The following is a 14,097-nucleotide window of genomic DNA, read 5'->3' as shown; positions in this document are numbered from 1 at the left end:
GGCCCTGCAGCCAGCCCCCCCCAGACTGTGGTGACAGCTTCAGCACTGGCTTACCCTGGAGCAGGGAGCAGCTGGCCAGGGACAGCAGCAGGAGCAGGGCAGGGCTCATCCTACCACAGCCGTGCTGGGGGCCATGGAAAGGGATGGGTGTGCTGGAGCTGTTCTGCTACCCACAGACATAATGTGCTGCTGGAACCTGGGATTGAAAACAGAAGCTTCAGCCAGTGACACTGCCCCATGGAGCCCACATGCCTATTGTGGCACAGGGGTGTCCACTATGGAGGGCAGGGGACCTTCTGCTGCGTTCTGGGGGTGCCACAGGGCAGGTACCCTCAGGGCTGTGGTGGTAAGTGGACCCACAGGGACAGTGGGCAGCTGCCACACTGCTATGGCACTATGCACGTGCTGCAGCAACCTTCTGTTGCACCCACCTCTGGCACCCCGTGGTGAGAAGTCACACTGCCTTTGTCACCAGGATGTGGGTCTGAGAAAGCTCCTCACCTGAGGCTCACGCCACTGGGGAGGTGACTCAGCGCAGCTCTGGGCATGACTCACACTGGCACAACCTGTGACACCACTGCCAGGACACCCCCAGCCATCCCACAGACTCCCCGTACGGGGAGGGCACCATGCGCGACATCACCCACGCAGCAAAACGGGGCACAATGAGCGCTGTAAGCAGAGACTCACACTGTGAACCACAGCACAGGCTGGTCCAGCTGGGCACCTGTACCTGGCCAGTCCCTTCTTACCTTGGTCTTGCCCCACCATTCAGGCACCAGGAATCTTTCCCTGCCCTTGCTGGTCACGGAGGTAATCTTCCTCTCCTGGAGCGGACTGCAAGGGCTTTGAGGCTACCAACACCAACCTTGTGGTTGTGGGGACACATTTCCCCATGAAGGTGGGGAGCCCAGGGCCACCTCCAGAGGCAGAGGGGTGGGAGCACCCCTGACCAGATGGGACACCAGTGGGGCTGCTCACCACTGTCACTGCTTCTCACTCTTCCCATTTCACACCAACTTTTCACCATTACAAGCGCAAGCACCTCAGCACATGGATACAAAACATTGCCCCCATGTTTTCTCTGTCCCTTGCAGGATCAAGAGCTTGAAACAAGGAGGAGCAGTCAACAAGCAGGGACATGCAGCTGCAAACTGTGGGTGAGGGCTGAGGCGAGACCTCTGAAACACCAGAGCTGAAGCACAGGCAGTTGGCCTAGTCCCCCCTCGCTGAGACCAACAAGAACTCTCCTGGCTTTGCCACAGAGCCCATTGAAGGAGGCAGTATTTCTGCCCGAAGGGAGAAAGAGCCTCCAGGGTTGTTCCTGGGGCTTACAGAGGCACAGAGCTGGAGAACTGATGGAGACCCGAGGACTGGCTGTCTGTGCAGGCAGGGACAGGGCTGCTCTCACTGCAGAAGGCAGCACAAGGGAGGCAATGCTTCCCTGAAGCATCAAGGTGACTGCAGGCCAGTCCCTGCTAGCCCCACTCTGAACCCCAGCACATCCATTCCCCTTCTGCCACGGCCGGAGGAAAAATCCCAGCAACTCTCCCTCCATTGTGGCATTAACTGAGATTGTGGGGATTAACCCCCTCTGCTCTGCACATCCTCTCCTTTTCTGTATCCCCATCACACTACCCTGAAGCACCAGCATTCCCCCCAACCTTGATCCAGCATTTCCTCTCTGCCCCTTTGCAGTATCAGAAACCTACCTCACCAACCACTGTTAAACACAACACCCTCAGCTCAGCAACCTCACGTGTGGCTCCGAGTGTTCACTGGAAGCGTTACCACGGTCTGATCAGCTGCCAGGCTTCCTCCAGATGGGGGACAGTCCGTGTTGTCTGTGCCACCACGCTGGGAGGCGTGATTTGACTTGGGTCGTTTGTACCTCCTTTGCCGAGCCAGGGTTTGTTTTTTTTTCCTTCCTTGCTTCCTCATTAGCAACGTCCCAGCTGGGCACGGGTGCTCAGCAGTGCCCTCTGCACACCAGAGCCGAGGTACAGCCTGTCCCAGCACGCCAGCCCAGCAGATGCACTAGCCCGGCACGGACCATCAGTGGTGTGAGGACAGAAAGGAGCAAGGGCTCAGGACAGGGGTAACACATGGCAGGGCAGACACAGGTCAGGACATCCCAGCAAACCAGTAGCAGGTTTTATCCTTATCAAGAGCAATGCTGCGGGCTGGGCACACAGGGCTGGGCCCCCTTTTTGCCCTGGTGACCATGAGGGACCTGCACGTGGCTCTGCACCACCTCAAGAGCTCCAGGCAGCCCACTGGGACAAAACAGCTGAACTTGTGCTTCCCAAGAGCTGTGCAACCATTGCAGGACTAACAGAGCCATTGGGCAACACTGTGGGGCTCATAAGCACCATTCAACTCTGCCCAGGGCCCAGCAGTCACTGTCAGCCTGGGCACTCCAAAACAAGAGCCCTGGAGTGGCCAAGTGCCACCCGGGGGAGCAATGCCAGCATCTCCACTGCTGTCCCTGCGCCACTTCAATGGCCAGCAGGGCTGGGTAGCCATGACACATCGCTGGTAGAAATGGGGCTGGGGCCTGGCAGGAGCTGGAAGGCAGACAGCCATGAGGAAAAGGACACATAGCCACAGTAGACTGGACAAGCTCTTTAATACCTGGCTGAATACCAGTGCTGAAATGCTCCCAGCTGTGCCTGACAGCTGCACACACTGCAGAACCCAGCATCCACCACCGCACAAAGCGCTGTTGGTGAGGCAGGCCTATGGCTCCTCCAGCCCCCCTCCCTTTTTGGTCAACGGGTGGGGGCAAGCCTGCAGGAGACTGGGAGGACTGGGGGGGCGAGCAAGCCTGGGTGCAACAGGCACAGTCCAGCCCTGTGGGCAGGGTCAGGCCAAGGAGGACCCCACGGGCCCAGGCAGCCCTGAGGGGTGCTGCACAGCTGCCCTCCGCAATCTGGAAGCACGTCCTCTGCCCAGCTCTCACGCAGCGCTTTGAAAGCAGGAAGGTTACAGAGCTGGCCAACTCCATGGTCTGGAAAAGGTGGGTGGGTGCCCACTGCAGGCAGGTCTCTCCCTGACAGGGGGTGCCACAGGGATGAGGACTCGGTGGCAGTGGTCCAGCTGTTCCTGTGCTGGAGACACCACCAGCCACTCCCAGCAGGGTGCAGGGGGATGCAGAGGGAGCAGGCAGTGCCATGATGGGATCAAGCATCAGCACTTGTCACTGCCTCTGTCCCTGTCGCCCAAGGTTAAACTTCCCCTGGCAAAACCCATCCTCCAAAGGCTTTCTCCAGGTACCGGGCCACCGCCAGCGTCAAGTGGTCGTTGTAGGAGGCCGCCACCAGCTGGATGCCCAGCGGCAGCCCCTCGCGGCCCAGCCCCAGCGGGCACTGCGTCACCGGCAGGCCCAGGACATTGAAGATGGCTGCAAGAGAGAAGGGTGGATAGATCAGAGCGAGCACAAACTCTGGGATACATCACTGCCTGGCTCTCCCACCCTGGGCAGGCAGCTCTGCCATACACAGCACCAAGATCCTGGGAGCTGGTGCTTCATGCAGCAGTGCAGAGACATGGTGACAAGGGACAGCACTGGCCAGAGATTCCCAGCGCCACATCATGTGTATAAACAGCATCCACGAGGGATGGCATACACTGTGGCATGCCAAATTTGGGACATTCCTGTGCCAGGCACCAGCTCTCCATCACTCCACAAAGCAAGGCAGCACTGACACCACATGGGAACCACACAAGGGGCCCCACGCTGTACCCCAAGAGATGGCAGGCTTCAGGTTCCTGCTAAACCCCAATATCACACACAAAGTCACACCTGCCCTGCTGTGGACAGGCACCTTTGGCAAAAGGTAAAAGATGCCACATGGTATGAAGCACGACAACCCTCACTCCAAGAAAAGACACATCTCTTTGCTGCACAGCCCACTGTCAGCAACGCAAACACTTTGGATACAACACCCCAGCTGCCACAAGGAGATCATTTTGGCAGCCCTAGCTGCAACCCAACAGGAGTCAGGGCTGCTCACCTGTGTAGGCAAAATTGAAGGGCATGCAGATTGGGGAGTGGTGCTTGGGGGCGATGGTGGGGTGTGAGGGGTAGAGGAGCACCCCATCTGGCCCCAGCAGTGCCTCCATCTCCTCCTGTAAGCTCTTCCCCATGCTCACCAGTTTGGCCTTCCCACTGAGGTTGAGGTTCACCAGCTTCTCTGTCAGTCCCAGGGCTGCAGCAAAGAGTAGAAATGGGGACAAGAGCATATGAGAGGACTGTGGTCTGTGTGGGGCAGAAACAATGCCTAGCCACATGCAACATCCCCAGCTTCTGGGGTGGCCCCCCAAGTACCCCTTCCTGCCAGAAGCCACAGCAGATTGCCCCTAGCACAGCTTTGAGGGCACCATTCCCCCAGCTCTGCCAAGGGACAAGCATTCAGCCTGCCCCTTCCTTCCAGCTTTTCCAGCCAGTGGGGCTGAGCAGAGCTGGCACAACGACCCCAGCACTCATTAGACAGCAGCACAATGGTGTTAATTAGGATTCTGTAGTACCTGCTGCTATAAAACAGGATCAGTGCAGACCCTGACTGAGCCCTCTGAGCCCCAGCAGTTCTGGTGTGGCTCACAGCAGAAGTGAACCCTGCCCCCAGCTCCATCATCCTCACTTCTTCCTCCAAGGTACCCACTCCCATCTATCAAAGATCCAGACTCTTGAGCTAGCCTTCAAAACTAGGCTGAAGCTGCTCAGGGCAAACCCCGAGCTCCTTCACTGGGCATTGGAAGGGCAATACCTGCATTTAACAACCTGCCCACCCCAGCACTGCCTGTGCACTTCCCAGGGCCCCTGCCAGCATTACCGATAGCCGGGAGAGTGTGAGAAGACATCCCCACGAGCCACTTCACCAGCTCCCACAGCGGCCACACTGGCTTCCCATGGTCCCCCAGCAGGTCTGTGAATCTTTGTGCCTCCTGTAACACACCCACTCCCCCTGTCAGCAAAGCCAACATGCAGCAGGGAGGCACAGGCTGGCAATGGACAGTGAAATTTCAGTTATCTCATCATCCCAATGTGAGGTGCTCCCGCTTTCACACAGGAGATGCCCATCAGGTGCTCCACAGCTGACACTGATCCAAGGCAGCAGCAGGAGCATTTTTCCCTCCCAGAGACAGCAAGGAGATGGAAGAGCCTCCCCAGAGCAGCACCGAACCGACACAATGCAAGGGATAATGTCCCAGAGGCATTTCCTCCTGTGATACGACGACTGGACCTGGAAGAAGGAGGCAGAGGAGCCAGACAAGCCCTCCTTGGTGTGGTGGGGTTGGGCTGTTTCATCACCGCCTCTGTGCCAGGAATGCATATGTTATGACACTCCCACAAGTTTGTTTTATTACAAAGTACTTTCCTGCATGCACAGATATAGCACAGCAGCTGCAATGCCAGGGAAAAATTACACAAGCAGGCTCCTGCTGGAAAGCTGCTAGTCCCCTGCCTGTCTTGGCATCCCAAAGGGTGTTAATCCCAGCCTACAAGTCAGAAGACACAGTGTGCAGCAAAGAGCAAGGCAGGATGCCCCCTGCTTGGTTGACTTACCAACCTGCATGGAAAAGGTCAACGTGCCAAAACAACAACCTTCCCCCTCCCAATTACCACACTGCTCCTCTGCTGAGAGCAAGGGCCTCAACCCACAGGACAGCAAGGGAGAAGGTGCTGTGCAACTTTAGAAAGAGGTGAAAGGAGACCTGGGGGGACACATGGAGCAGGGAGAGCCCCTGGGTAGGTTTGGGAAGCCTACAGCTCTCCACAGCTGGCCCCGAACAGCTGTTTCTTCCCTGCTGCCTCCAAAGCTGTGCCTCTGCCAACTCACTCTGACACACCTGTCCCTCACTGTCCTTGGATGACATCATGGCTGACCAGATCTGGAAAGAATACTTCATCTTGTGGATTGCCACATGCTGAACCCGGACCCCAAGGTCACTTTCAAGGTGCTCCACCACCTGAAGGGAAGAGCAAGGACGGGTTGGTTTCCATAAAGATTTGACACCTGCCATCAGCCCATGGAAACTACAGAGAAGAGAGTAAGGGGACCCACTCGCAAGATCTTCCCCTTGTGTTTTCTTGAGCCCCGAAGAAGAAAAAGTTCTTTTTACTTTTTAACCCCTGAAAGCACAGGACTGGGATGCAAGGCTGCCTCCCCAGCCCTTCATTTTGCCAGCTCCTGCAGGAGCCACACACAGAGCAGCTCTTTCCCCTCCCCAGGGCTCCTTTGACTCGTCTCCCCAGGTTCTGTCTTCAGGCTCACCCCAGTGGGTACCATCCTCTGCTGCTTCCTACCTTCTTTTGGGCCTGCAAGATCTCCTTGTCCACAGGTGATACAAAAATAGACCCGCCATCATGATCCATGCAGTGGAATTTGATTTTCTCCAGCGACACTTTCTCATTCAGTTTCAGCCTGGGAAAGAAATGGTGCTTTGTCACAAAGCCATCCCCAGCTCCTCTGCCGCTGCTAGAGGTTCTCACATGCTTGTTATGTGTCCTCAAGAGACCCTGCTCTGTCCCCCAGAGTGGCAAGGTGAGGCTCTGAAGACACAGACACCTACTGCCCACAACACATCCAGCTGCTCACCTGCCCCCTCAGTCCCATCAAGTTTCTGTTGGGAAAGTTCCCATTTCTCCAGAAGCACCTTGTGACTACAAACCCTGGCTGCAGCCAAGGTTGGGATTGCACAAGAGCCTGGGAAAAAGCAGAGTGGTAATGGAGAGAGCAACAGTGTGCAGGCTGTGGCAAAAAGGAGGGGTGCTCCATGTGCCCCATCTCCGCTCTGCTCCTCACTGGCACGCAGCATGGCTGCACTTGATTGCACGGACCAAAAACTGAAGGAACTGAACTGGCCATGATGTGGGGATGGAAAACTCCTCATTCAACGACAGGAAAAAAGGTGCTGCAATATCCAGGAGCAAGGCCAGCCCTGGGAAGGGTGCATGGGACAGAGCTAGGAAGCAGCTCACTGGTGAAGGGGCACCTATCAGTCTGCCCACAGCTGCCAGTTCCTGGGAGCACGTGGGTGCTGGGAAGGGCAGTCCCAGAAGCCAAGGTCCTGCTGAAGGCAGCAGCAGAGGAAAGAAATCAGAAACAAGCAACTGGGCGGGGTGAAGACCTGTCTCGTTCAAAGGCCTCATACACTGTGAGGACCACAGAGCTGCTGACTCCAGCTCAGCAGCTTGGAGCAGTGGGAACAACTCACTTGCTGACCCCAGGGCCGGCCATGACTCTCAAGACAGGCTCCAGGTCCTCGGCGTAGCGGCACATGGGCCCCGTGCACAGGTAGCTGGTGCGCACCCCCTGAGCGTTGGGGAACTGGCCGTCGTTGGGCACCACCCCTGAGAGCAGAGAAGTCAGACACTGCCCTGGGTATTGCCTCCAGATGGGGACAGCCCTGCTGGGGGGTCTTGGGGTGCACGGAGACACGGTTCCCCAGGGACTGTACACCCCACAAGTGCTGATGGCAAGGTTCACGGGGTGGGGATGGGAGGAAAAGCACCCAAGTCAGGACACTGAAAGACAGAGAAATATCCCAGCAGATCCCAACCTTGTGAAAACATCCCATGCTGAGGATGCCATACTTGAGTTAACCCCAGCCTGTCTCCCATGTGCCTGGCATTCAGCCATTGGGGTTGGCTTCCAAACTGCCAACCCCAGCTGTGCTTCCTCAACAGGCTTGTCCCACACAAGAAGTTACCTGACTCCTCACAGCAATCCCACCAGCGACCAACGTAGAGGTGTCCTGACGGGGTTCATCCCACAGCCCCCATTCCACCTCATGGTGTTTCTGCTGGTGGGGAAGAGGAGGAGACCCCAGCACCCACCTTACCTGTTGTGGGTTTATGGCCAAAGACTCCATTGAAGAAAGCGGGCATTCGGATGCTGCCACCGATGTCAGAGCCCACACCTACGACTGAGCCGGCAGCTGCCAGGACACTGCCCTCCCCACCTGCACACGAGAAAACACGGCAAAACCCCACAGATTTATGGTGCAAATCATCCAGGAAAGCAGGAACACCTCACAGGGAGGGTGGGGGCCTAAAAAGCAAGAGGGGTGGGGGGACAACACCTTGGCTTTAGTGATGGGTAGGGGATAGCTGGGGTCCATGGGCCAAAGGGATTTGCCTGCCCAAGTACAACAGGGCAGGTTGAAGCAATGCCAAATGAAACACCCAGAAGAGGCAAAGCAGCTAGACCTCCCAACAGCCTACAGCAGTGCGCAGGAAAGAGGCCTGTAAGCTCTGCAAGAGCCTAGGGACACGTTAATAGCTGTGTGCAGAGACTTGGAACTCTCCCTCACTGCATTGTAACCTGCCACTCATGCAGGACCGTGCCGAGGTGCTGGGGTTCACCTGAGCTGCCGCCCACAATCCTCTGCAGGTCGTAGGGGTTGTTGGTCCGCCCGTAGACCCTGTTGCTGGACTCGTACCACATGCAGAGCTCGCTGCAGTTGGTGACACCCAGCGGGATGGCACCTGCCTGCTTCAGCCGTGCCACCACAGTGGCATCCGAGGTGGCGATCACATTGCGGCGGTTGACCAAGCCAGAGGTGTTGGGCATCCCTGTGGTGCCAAGGTCAATAGGAGGGAGGCATCAGGGCCAGTGCCCTGAGATGACCCAGAGCTGCAGGAAGCAGGTTACCAGTGAGGGCTGCTCCTCTGAAGCACCTCAAGCTCTGTAGCATCTGTGTGCTACAAATGAACACAAACGCAGAAGCCCAGGCAGAGCCTGGTGCAAACCAGGGAAAGGGAGACTACTTCCCTCCAAGCACCTGCCACAGCCACCCACCACTCTGGGGAGCACATCAAGCACTGGAGGCATAAAGATAAACCCACCATAAAGAGAAAAGGCCTCCTTAACGGTGATGGGAACTCCCAACAAGGGGAACTTCTCCTCCAGGCAGTCATCGCCAGGACTCTCCGCAAGCAGCTTATCGACCTGCCGGGCTTCCTGCAGGGCCTCCTCGAACCTGCAGCAAAGCACCCGGCGATGTTCTGGCGCTGGATCAGACAGGAGCGGGGTCCCCGCAGGGCGGGTGGACCCCAAGTGCGGCAGGAGCTTGTGGGGGGAGTGAGACTGCCTGGTCTTTGCCGGAGCCGGGAGCGGCATCCCGGCCCGGCGCTGCTGCGGTGGCGGCGCGGGGATCCCCGTGCCCCCGGCGGAGCGCAGCGGTCGGGCTGGGGCCCGAAGGGAGGCAGGCGGAGAGCCGCTGCCTCCTCGAGGGTGCCTCCGCCTCCAGCTCACCTGTCCTTAACCACGGCATTGATGAGGGGATTCACCTCCTTGATCCTCTCCACGTACGCCTCCACCACCTCCACGCACGCCACCTGGGCACGGGGCACAGCGGGTCCCGCCGTCAGCCGCGGGTGCTGCGCGGACCGAGACCCGCCGCCCGCGCTCCCCCTCCCCGGGCCGCGGGTGGTACGTGCCGCGCGCGGAGAGCGGCACCCCCGCCGCCCGCGCTCCCCCTCCCCGGGCCGCGGGTGGTACGTGCCGCGCGCGGAGAGCGGCACCCCCGCTGCCCGCGCTCCCCCTCCCCGGGCCGCGGGTGGTACCTGCCGCGCGCGGAGCAGCTCCGCGAGGCGCCGCGCGGGCAGCAGCAGGAGCGCGCGCCGCGGCGGCGGGACGGCGCGCGGAGCGGCGCGCGCGGGGCCGGCGCGCGGCGGCGGCAGCAGCGCGAGCAGCGCGAGGCAGGCGCGCGACAGCAGCCGCAGCAGCAACGCGAGACAGCGCTCCGCGCGCGACAGCGCCATGACGGCCCTGCGCGCGCCGCCCCGCCCCGCCCGGAAGTGACGTCAGGGCGACGCACCGCCCGCGTTGCCGTGGCGACCGCCCGGCGCCCGTGCCGGTGCCCAGGGCCGCGGCGGCCCGGGCCTCCCCGGAACGCGGCCAGGCCCGGCGGGGCGGGGAGAAGGGCGGCCTCGCCCGCCGTGTGCCTCGTGCGTGGCACTCAGGCCCGCTCTGCCCGCCCGGGCCGGCCCGCTCCTCGCTCCGGGACAGAGGCAACGGCTCGGGGGCGCACGCGGCAGGCGAGCTGCGCCGGCGCCAGGTGCCAGCGGCGCTCCCGACGGGCGGCGTGTGCGGCTTAGCGAAACGCGCCCCGGGCAGGGCTGCCCTGGCAGCCTCACCTGGCCGCTTGCGGCGGCAGCCCGAGGCGCCGGGCTGAGCCCAGCCGCCGCAATGCCTCGGAGCTGCCCGCGGGAATGTCCCGTGCCGGACGGGGAAGGAGACGCTTCCCTTTCCGGCAGAGGTTGCCCGTCCCCATCCAGAAGCCTGTCCTCTGGGTCAGACTGTGCAACAAACGCTCTCCTGGGTGTCTAACGTGGCTACGGGACATAAGGAACTATCAGTTTAAGGTTGACGTCAAATTATAATGTTCTTTTGAGGTACAAACACGAAGCCGCTTTCTTGAGCTTTTCCCTTATAAAATACAGCTCTTATCACACTTATTTTTAAACACATTCTGAGGTGTTCAGATGCTTGATTATGAAAACAGGAAGAGCACTGTATAATCCTCAACACTCAGGGCAAAAGAATTGGTAATGCTGGGGAAAAAAAATACTGTCTTTTAAAGCAAGGGTTTAAGCAGCATGTATGCATTACTGCATCTCTTCCCTTCCACACAGTTGGCAATTGAATTATCAGCACAAAGCAAGGCTACAAAGGGATACATTTCTTGTGAAAATCTTTTATGACCGAATAGTCAACGTATCAGCATTTATAGAACAATCTGCAACACACACACCCTAGAAAGCCATCGGCCGACCTCTGTCCCCTAAAACCTAAGCTGACACCAAAGTCATCTTGATAGTAGTTCTTTTTTCACAATCTTATCAAGGATACTTTCTTTGCTCCCTGCCTGATGCAGGGAGAGGAGAGGAGAGGAGAGGAGAGGAGAGGAGAGGAGAGGAGAGGAGAGGAGAGGAGAGGAGAGGAGAGGAGAGGAGAGGAGAGGAGAGGAGAGGAGAGGAGAGGAGAGGAGAGGAGAGGAGAGGAGAGGAGAGGAGAGGAGAGGAGAGGAGAGGAGAGGAGAGGAGAGGAGAGGAGAGGAGAGGAGAGGAGAGGAGAGGAGCTGATAAGGGCTCCCTCAGAGCTCAGGAGTAAGTCAGGTGTCCTCTATCTTCCAGAGCTAAAATAGTTTAACTCCTCTGAACTACTCTCCTGAATGTAATCTCAGCAACTTTTGTCAGTTTTTTCTCCCTCAAACTCTTAGTGGATTTGCTGTTTTCCCCCCTTCAAATCCTGCCCAAATGTTGGCAAATAGGGGTACAAACCAAAATATTTCTGTCATGGGTCTCTGCCTGTGTTGCTGCTCTGCAGAAACCTTCCCTAAGCTCTGGCATTTTCTTTGCTGGAAAATGTCTTCCTTAATCTTTGTCTTTTTTCAAGAACAGAGTTTTGGAATTCACACTGGATCAGCTGCTGCACTGCTCTCTGTGAGCTCCTCTTGTCCCTGCTTTTCCTGTTGCTCACCAGTGCTGTCCCAGATAGCAGCTCAGGCTGCTCCTCCATTAGGTCAAGGTGAGGAGTTTCCTGGGAGCTGAGCAAAAAGAATGGCTGCCAGAGTTCATCACAGCCCAGTGGAGCTCTGTTTCCATGAAAAATGGAAAAAATAGGATACAAGGTGCTCTAGAAATAAAGCAGTAAGGTCTGAAAACCTAAGGTTGAAGTGATGTGGATTGTTTTTCAGTTACCATAACCAGCCAACCAAGCGAACACCACTCTAGATGCACACTTAGAAGCCAGTTAATTCCAGTCTGATTGCCAAGAGCAGGGAGGCTCAACAGAGTGAAGCTCACCCATTCAGACCTGTCCCACCAAGGAACACCAGCTGCTTAGAAGAAAAACATGTTTCCAGGTCTTCCACTCTGGGAGTTTATGCTTGTCATTATCCTCAGTCACTTCATTACAACCAAAGGCGTTAAAGAACACAAGAGGTTATCAAGGACACATGGAAAGCTGGAGTGGTTCTGCTGGCTGTGTGGATGTGTTGCAAGCACTAATTGCCTGGGAAGCCATGGAACAGGCTTTGGCAGCTGAGTGGGAGGCTGGCGGGAAGAAGAGGTGTGCACTGATTGGCAATACCACAGTCTGGCTGCCTTCACAGTGTTCTCCAGAGCTCCTCTCAATCTAGTCCCCCATGCACAAAAAATACCCTTTTGGAAATTAAAAGAAGAAAAAGAACCTGATAGCACAATTCTTTGTGAAAGGCGTCCCTCAAATCTTATCCTTAAAATAATGCTTCCAAAGAAACCTGGGGTTTGTGCAGCACATGGGGGGAGTGGGAAAGGATGTTTAAAGGTTCAGGTTTAAACACAGCAACTCAGATGCTTAATTCCTCGCTGATCCCAGAAAAAAACCCCTGAATGTGATGGCAGTTCCTCCAAGCCTGCCCTTAGCCAAATCCACCACGGAGGGATTCTGTGCTCTGCATTTCCATCAGCTGTCTTCTTGCATGCTGGCCCGGGATCCATAGCAGATGTTGGGCGCCCATGCTGCTCACCCGGGGCTTTGCAGATAAAGATCTCTGACCTCACCTTGCTCTCACTGAGCAGGGGGCCTGGTGGAACACAGGAGGTCCCCAACACCTCATTCCTGGAAGGGCAGGAGGGCATGGAAGGAATCCCATCCTGCCTGTGTGAGAACACAGCAGCTGGCACTGCCAGGGTCCTGGGCTCTCTTGTACAATACTGCCATGAGATCAGCACCCACGGACGCGCGGGCAGGGCAGCTCAGGCTCTCCCGGCTTGTCCTCGGTTCCGGCACGTCTGCGGCGGGACCGGGCCGAAGCAAGCCTTGCACAGCTGCCAGACGCACTGCCGGGAAGCAGCCAGAACCTCCTGCAGCCGGGCACAGCCTCTCTGCAGGGCAGGCTGCTGGGACTCGGGGGTCGCGGGCCTTCCTTCTGCTGAGCACCCCGGGGTCGGGACCGTGCCACGGGAGGTCGCTCTGCCACCGCCGATCGGTGTCGCTGGCCCTGCCCCGCAGGGCCGCAGCTGTTCCGTCTGCACGGAGCCAGGGTACACTGTGTTCACTCCGAGTCCTTGATTAAACAAAATGTTTATGCGTGCCTCTGCTCCAGAAAACATCTTGGCGGCTGCACGCAGCTTGTTTGCTGCTGCTGCTCCAGCTGCACTGGAATTGGGGCAGGGTCTGTGCGATGCTTCAGGAGCCAGCTGGCCTTCCTGGGACAGTCCCCAGCCCAGGAACACCCCATCTGTCCCCGGTGCCTGCACCCGTCCATTGGAGGGACCCTTGTCTGCTGGAGACGGCTGTGCCCCGCGTCCCCTTGGTGCCAAGCGGCGCTGCTGCCCCTTTGGAAAGGCTGGGCGGGGACATGCTTTGCTTCTTTACCCTGAAGGAGCGACACACCCCTCACAAATCCACCACCCATTCCCCACTTAAAGCAGGGCTTTGGGGTGCATCTTGAAATGACAAGAGCGGCTAAGCCATTTCCTGGGCTCCACAGTGCCTCCAGCGGAGCAGAAGACTCCGACACTGCCTTCCTGCCATCCGGCTGCTGCACCCACTGATGATGGCTATGTACAGCACCATGGAGTTGGGTGGGCATAGCCAGCCCTGTCTGGGGCAACCGCAGGGGCTCCAGGGCCTGACTGCAACTCCATGTCCCCTGCCTGTTTAGCCATTGTCGTCCAGGATGTGCCCGCTTTCTTCCCTGACTGAGGGGCCTGTGTCAGTTGTGCATATCTGGAGTTAACTGGGAACAGGCTAGCCCTGCTGTGTCATCTCTCAGGCATCATGCAACCGCTGGTCTGTGCCTGGAGGGCAGCCCTCAGCCAGATGTGCTGTCACCACAATTACTCTGTTGCTCCAGCTGATACCTCCAAACCCCTTGAAGGGAGTGGGCTATCTCCCTCCCCAAGCCATATACCCTGTGAGGATGGAGGAGCATGCCCTGGGTGAGTGGGGAACCAGCACGCTGAGATCATTTACAACCCTGCCAGGGGAGACCAAGGGAAGGATTCTGCAGGACTGAAAGAGGGCCGAGACCAAAGCTCACAGCTCTGTCCTTGAACTCAGGAGACCAGAAAGGAGAAGGTGTTGATGGCCACTCAGA

At 57.8% G+C, this 14,097-nt stretch overlaps 1 protein-coding gene across 1 annotated transcript; it reads right to left on the bottom strand.

Annotated features, from left to right (window-relative positions):
* Positions 1–2,613: 2,613 nt before the first annotated feature.
* FAAH2 (fatty acid amide hydrolase 2) lies at positions 2,614–9,772 on the bottom strand. The gene is made up of 11 exons (XM_058032899.1): positions 9,575–9,772; positions 9,264–9,346; positions 8,855–8,988; positions 8,372–8,581; positions 7,849–7,968; positions 7,222–7,357; positions 6,311–6,428; positions 5,854–5,973; positions 4,836–4,947; positions 4,017–4,211; positions 2,614–3,403 (listed from the first exon to the last, which is right to left on the bottom strand). Exons 1-11 carry the CDS (start codon positions 9,770–9,772, stop codon positions 3,228–3,230), a joined length of 1,602 nt encoding a protein of 533 aa, XP_057888882.1. The 3' UTR covers positions 2,614–3,227.
* Positions 9,773–14,097: the final 4,325 nt, after the last annotated feature.

Source organism: Melospiza georgiana, chromosome 12, assembly GCF_028018845.1.
Source record: "Melospiza georgiana isolate bMelGeo1 chromosome 12, bMelGeo1.pri, whole genome shotgun sequence".
Taxonomy (NCBI): Eukaryota; Metazoa; Chordata; class Aves; order Passeriformes; family Passerellidae; genus Melospiza; species Melospiza georgiana.
The sequence above is the reverse complement of the archived record's forward strand: the minus strand, read 5'-3'. Positions and strand labels throughout refer to the sequence as shown.

Bases quoted from the DNA above. Each gene is read 5' to 3' on its own strand.
- FAAH2 (XM_058032899.1), bottom strand. From the start codon at position 9,772: ATGGCGCTGTCGCGCGCGGAGCGCTGTCTCGCGTTGCTGCTGCGGCTG. The intron at 8,582-8,854 runs GTGGGTTTATCT...TTGGCACCACAG, and splicing joins GGAGGCCTTTTCTCTTTATG to GGATGCCCAACACCTCTGGC. The intron at 3,404-4,016 runs GTGAGCAGCCCT...TCTCTCTTGCAG, and splicing joins CTTCAATTTTGCCTACACAG to CCATCTTCAATGTCCTGGGC.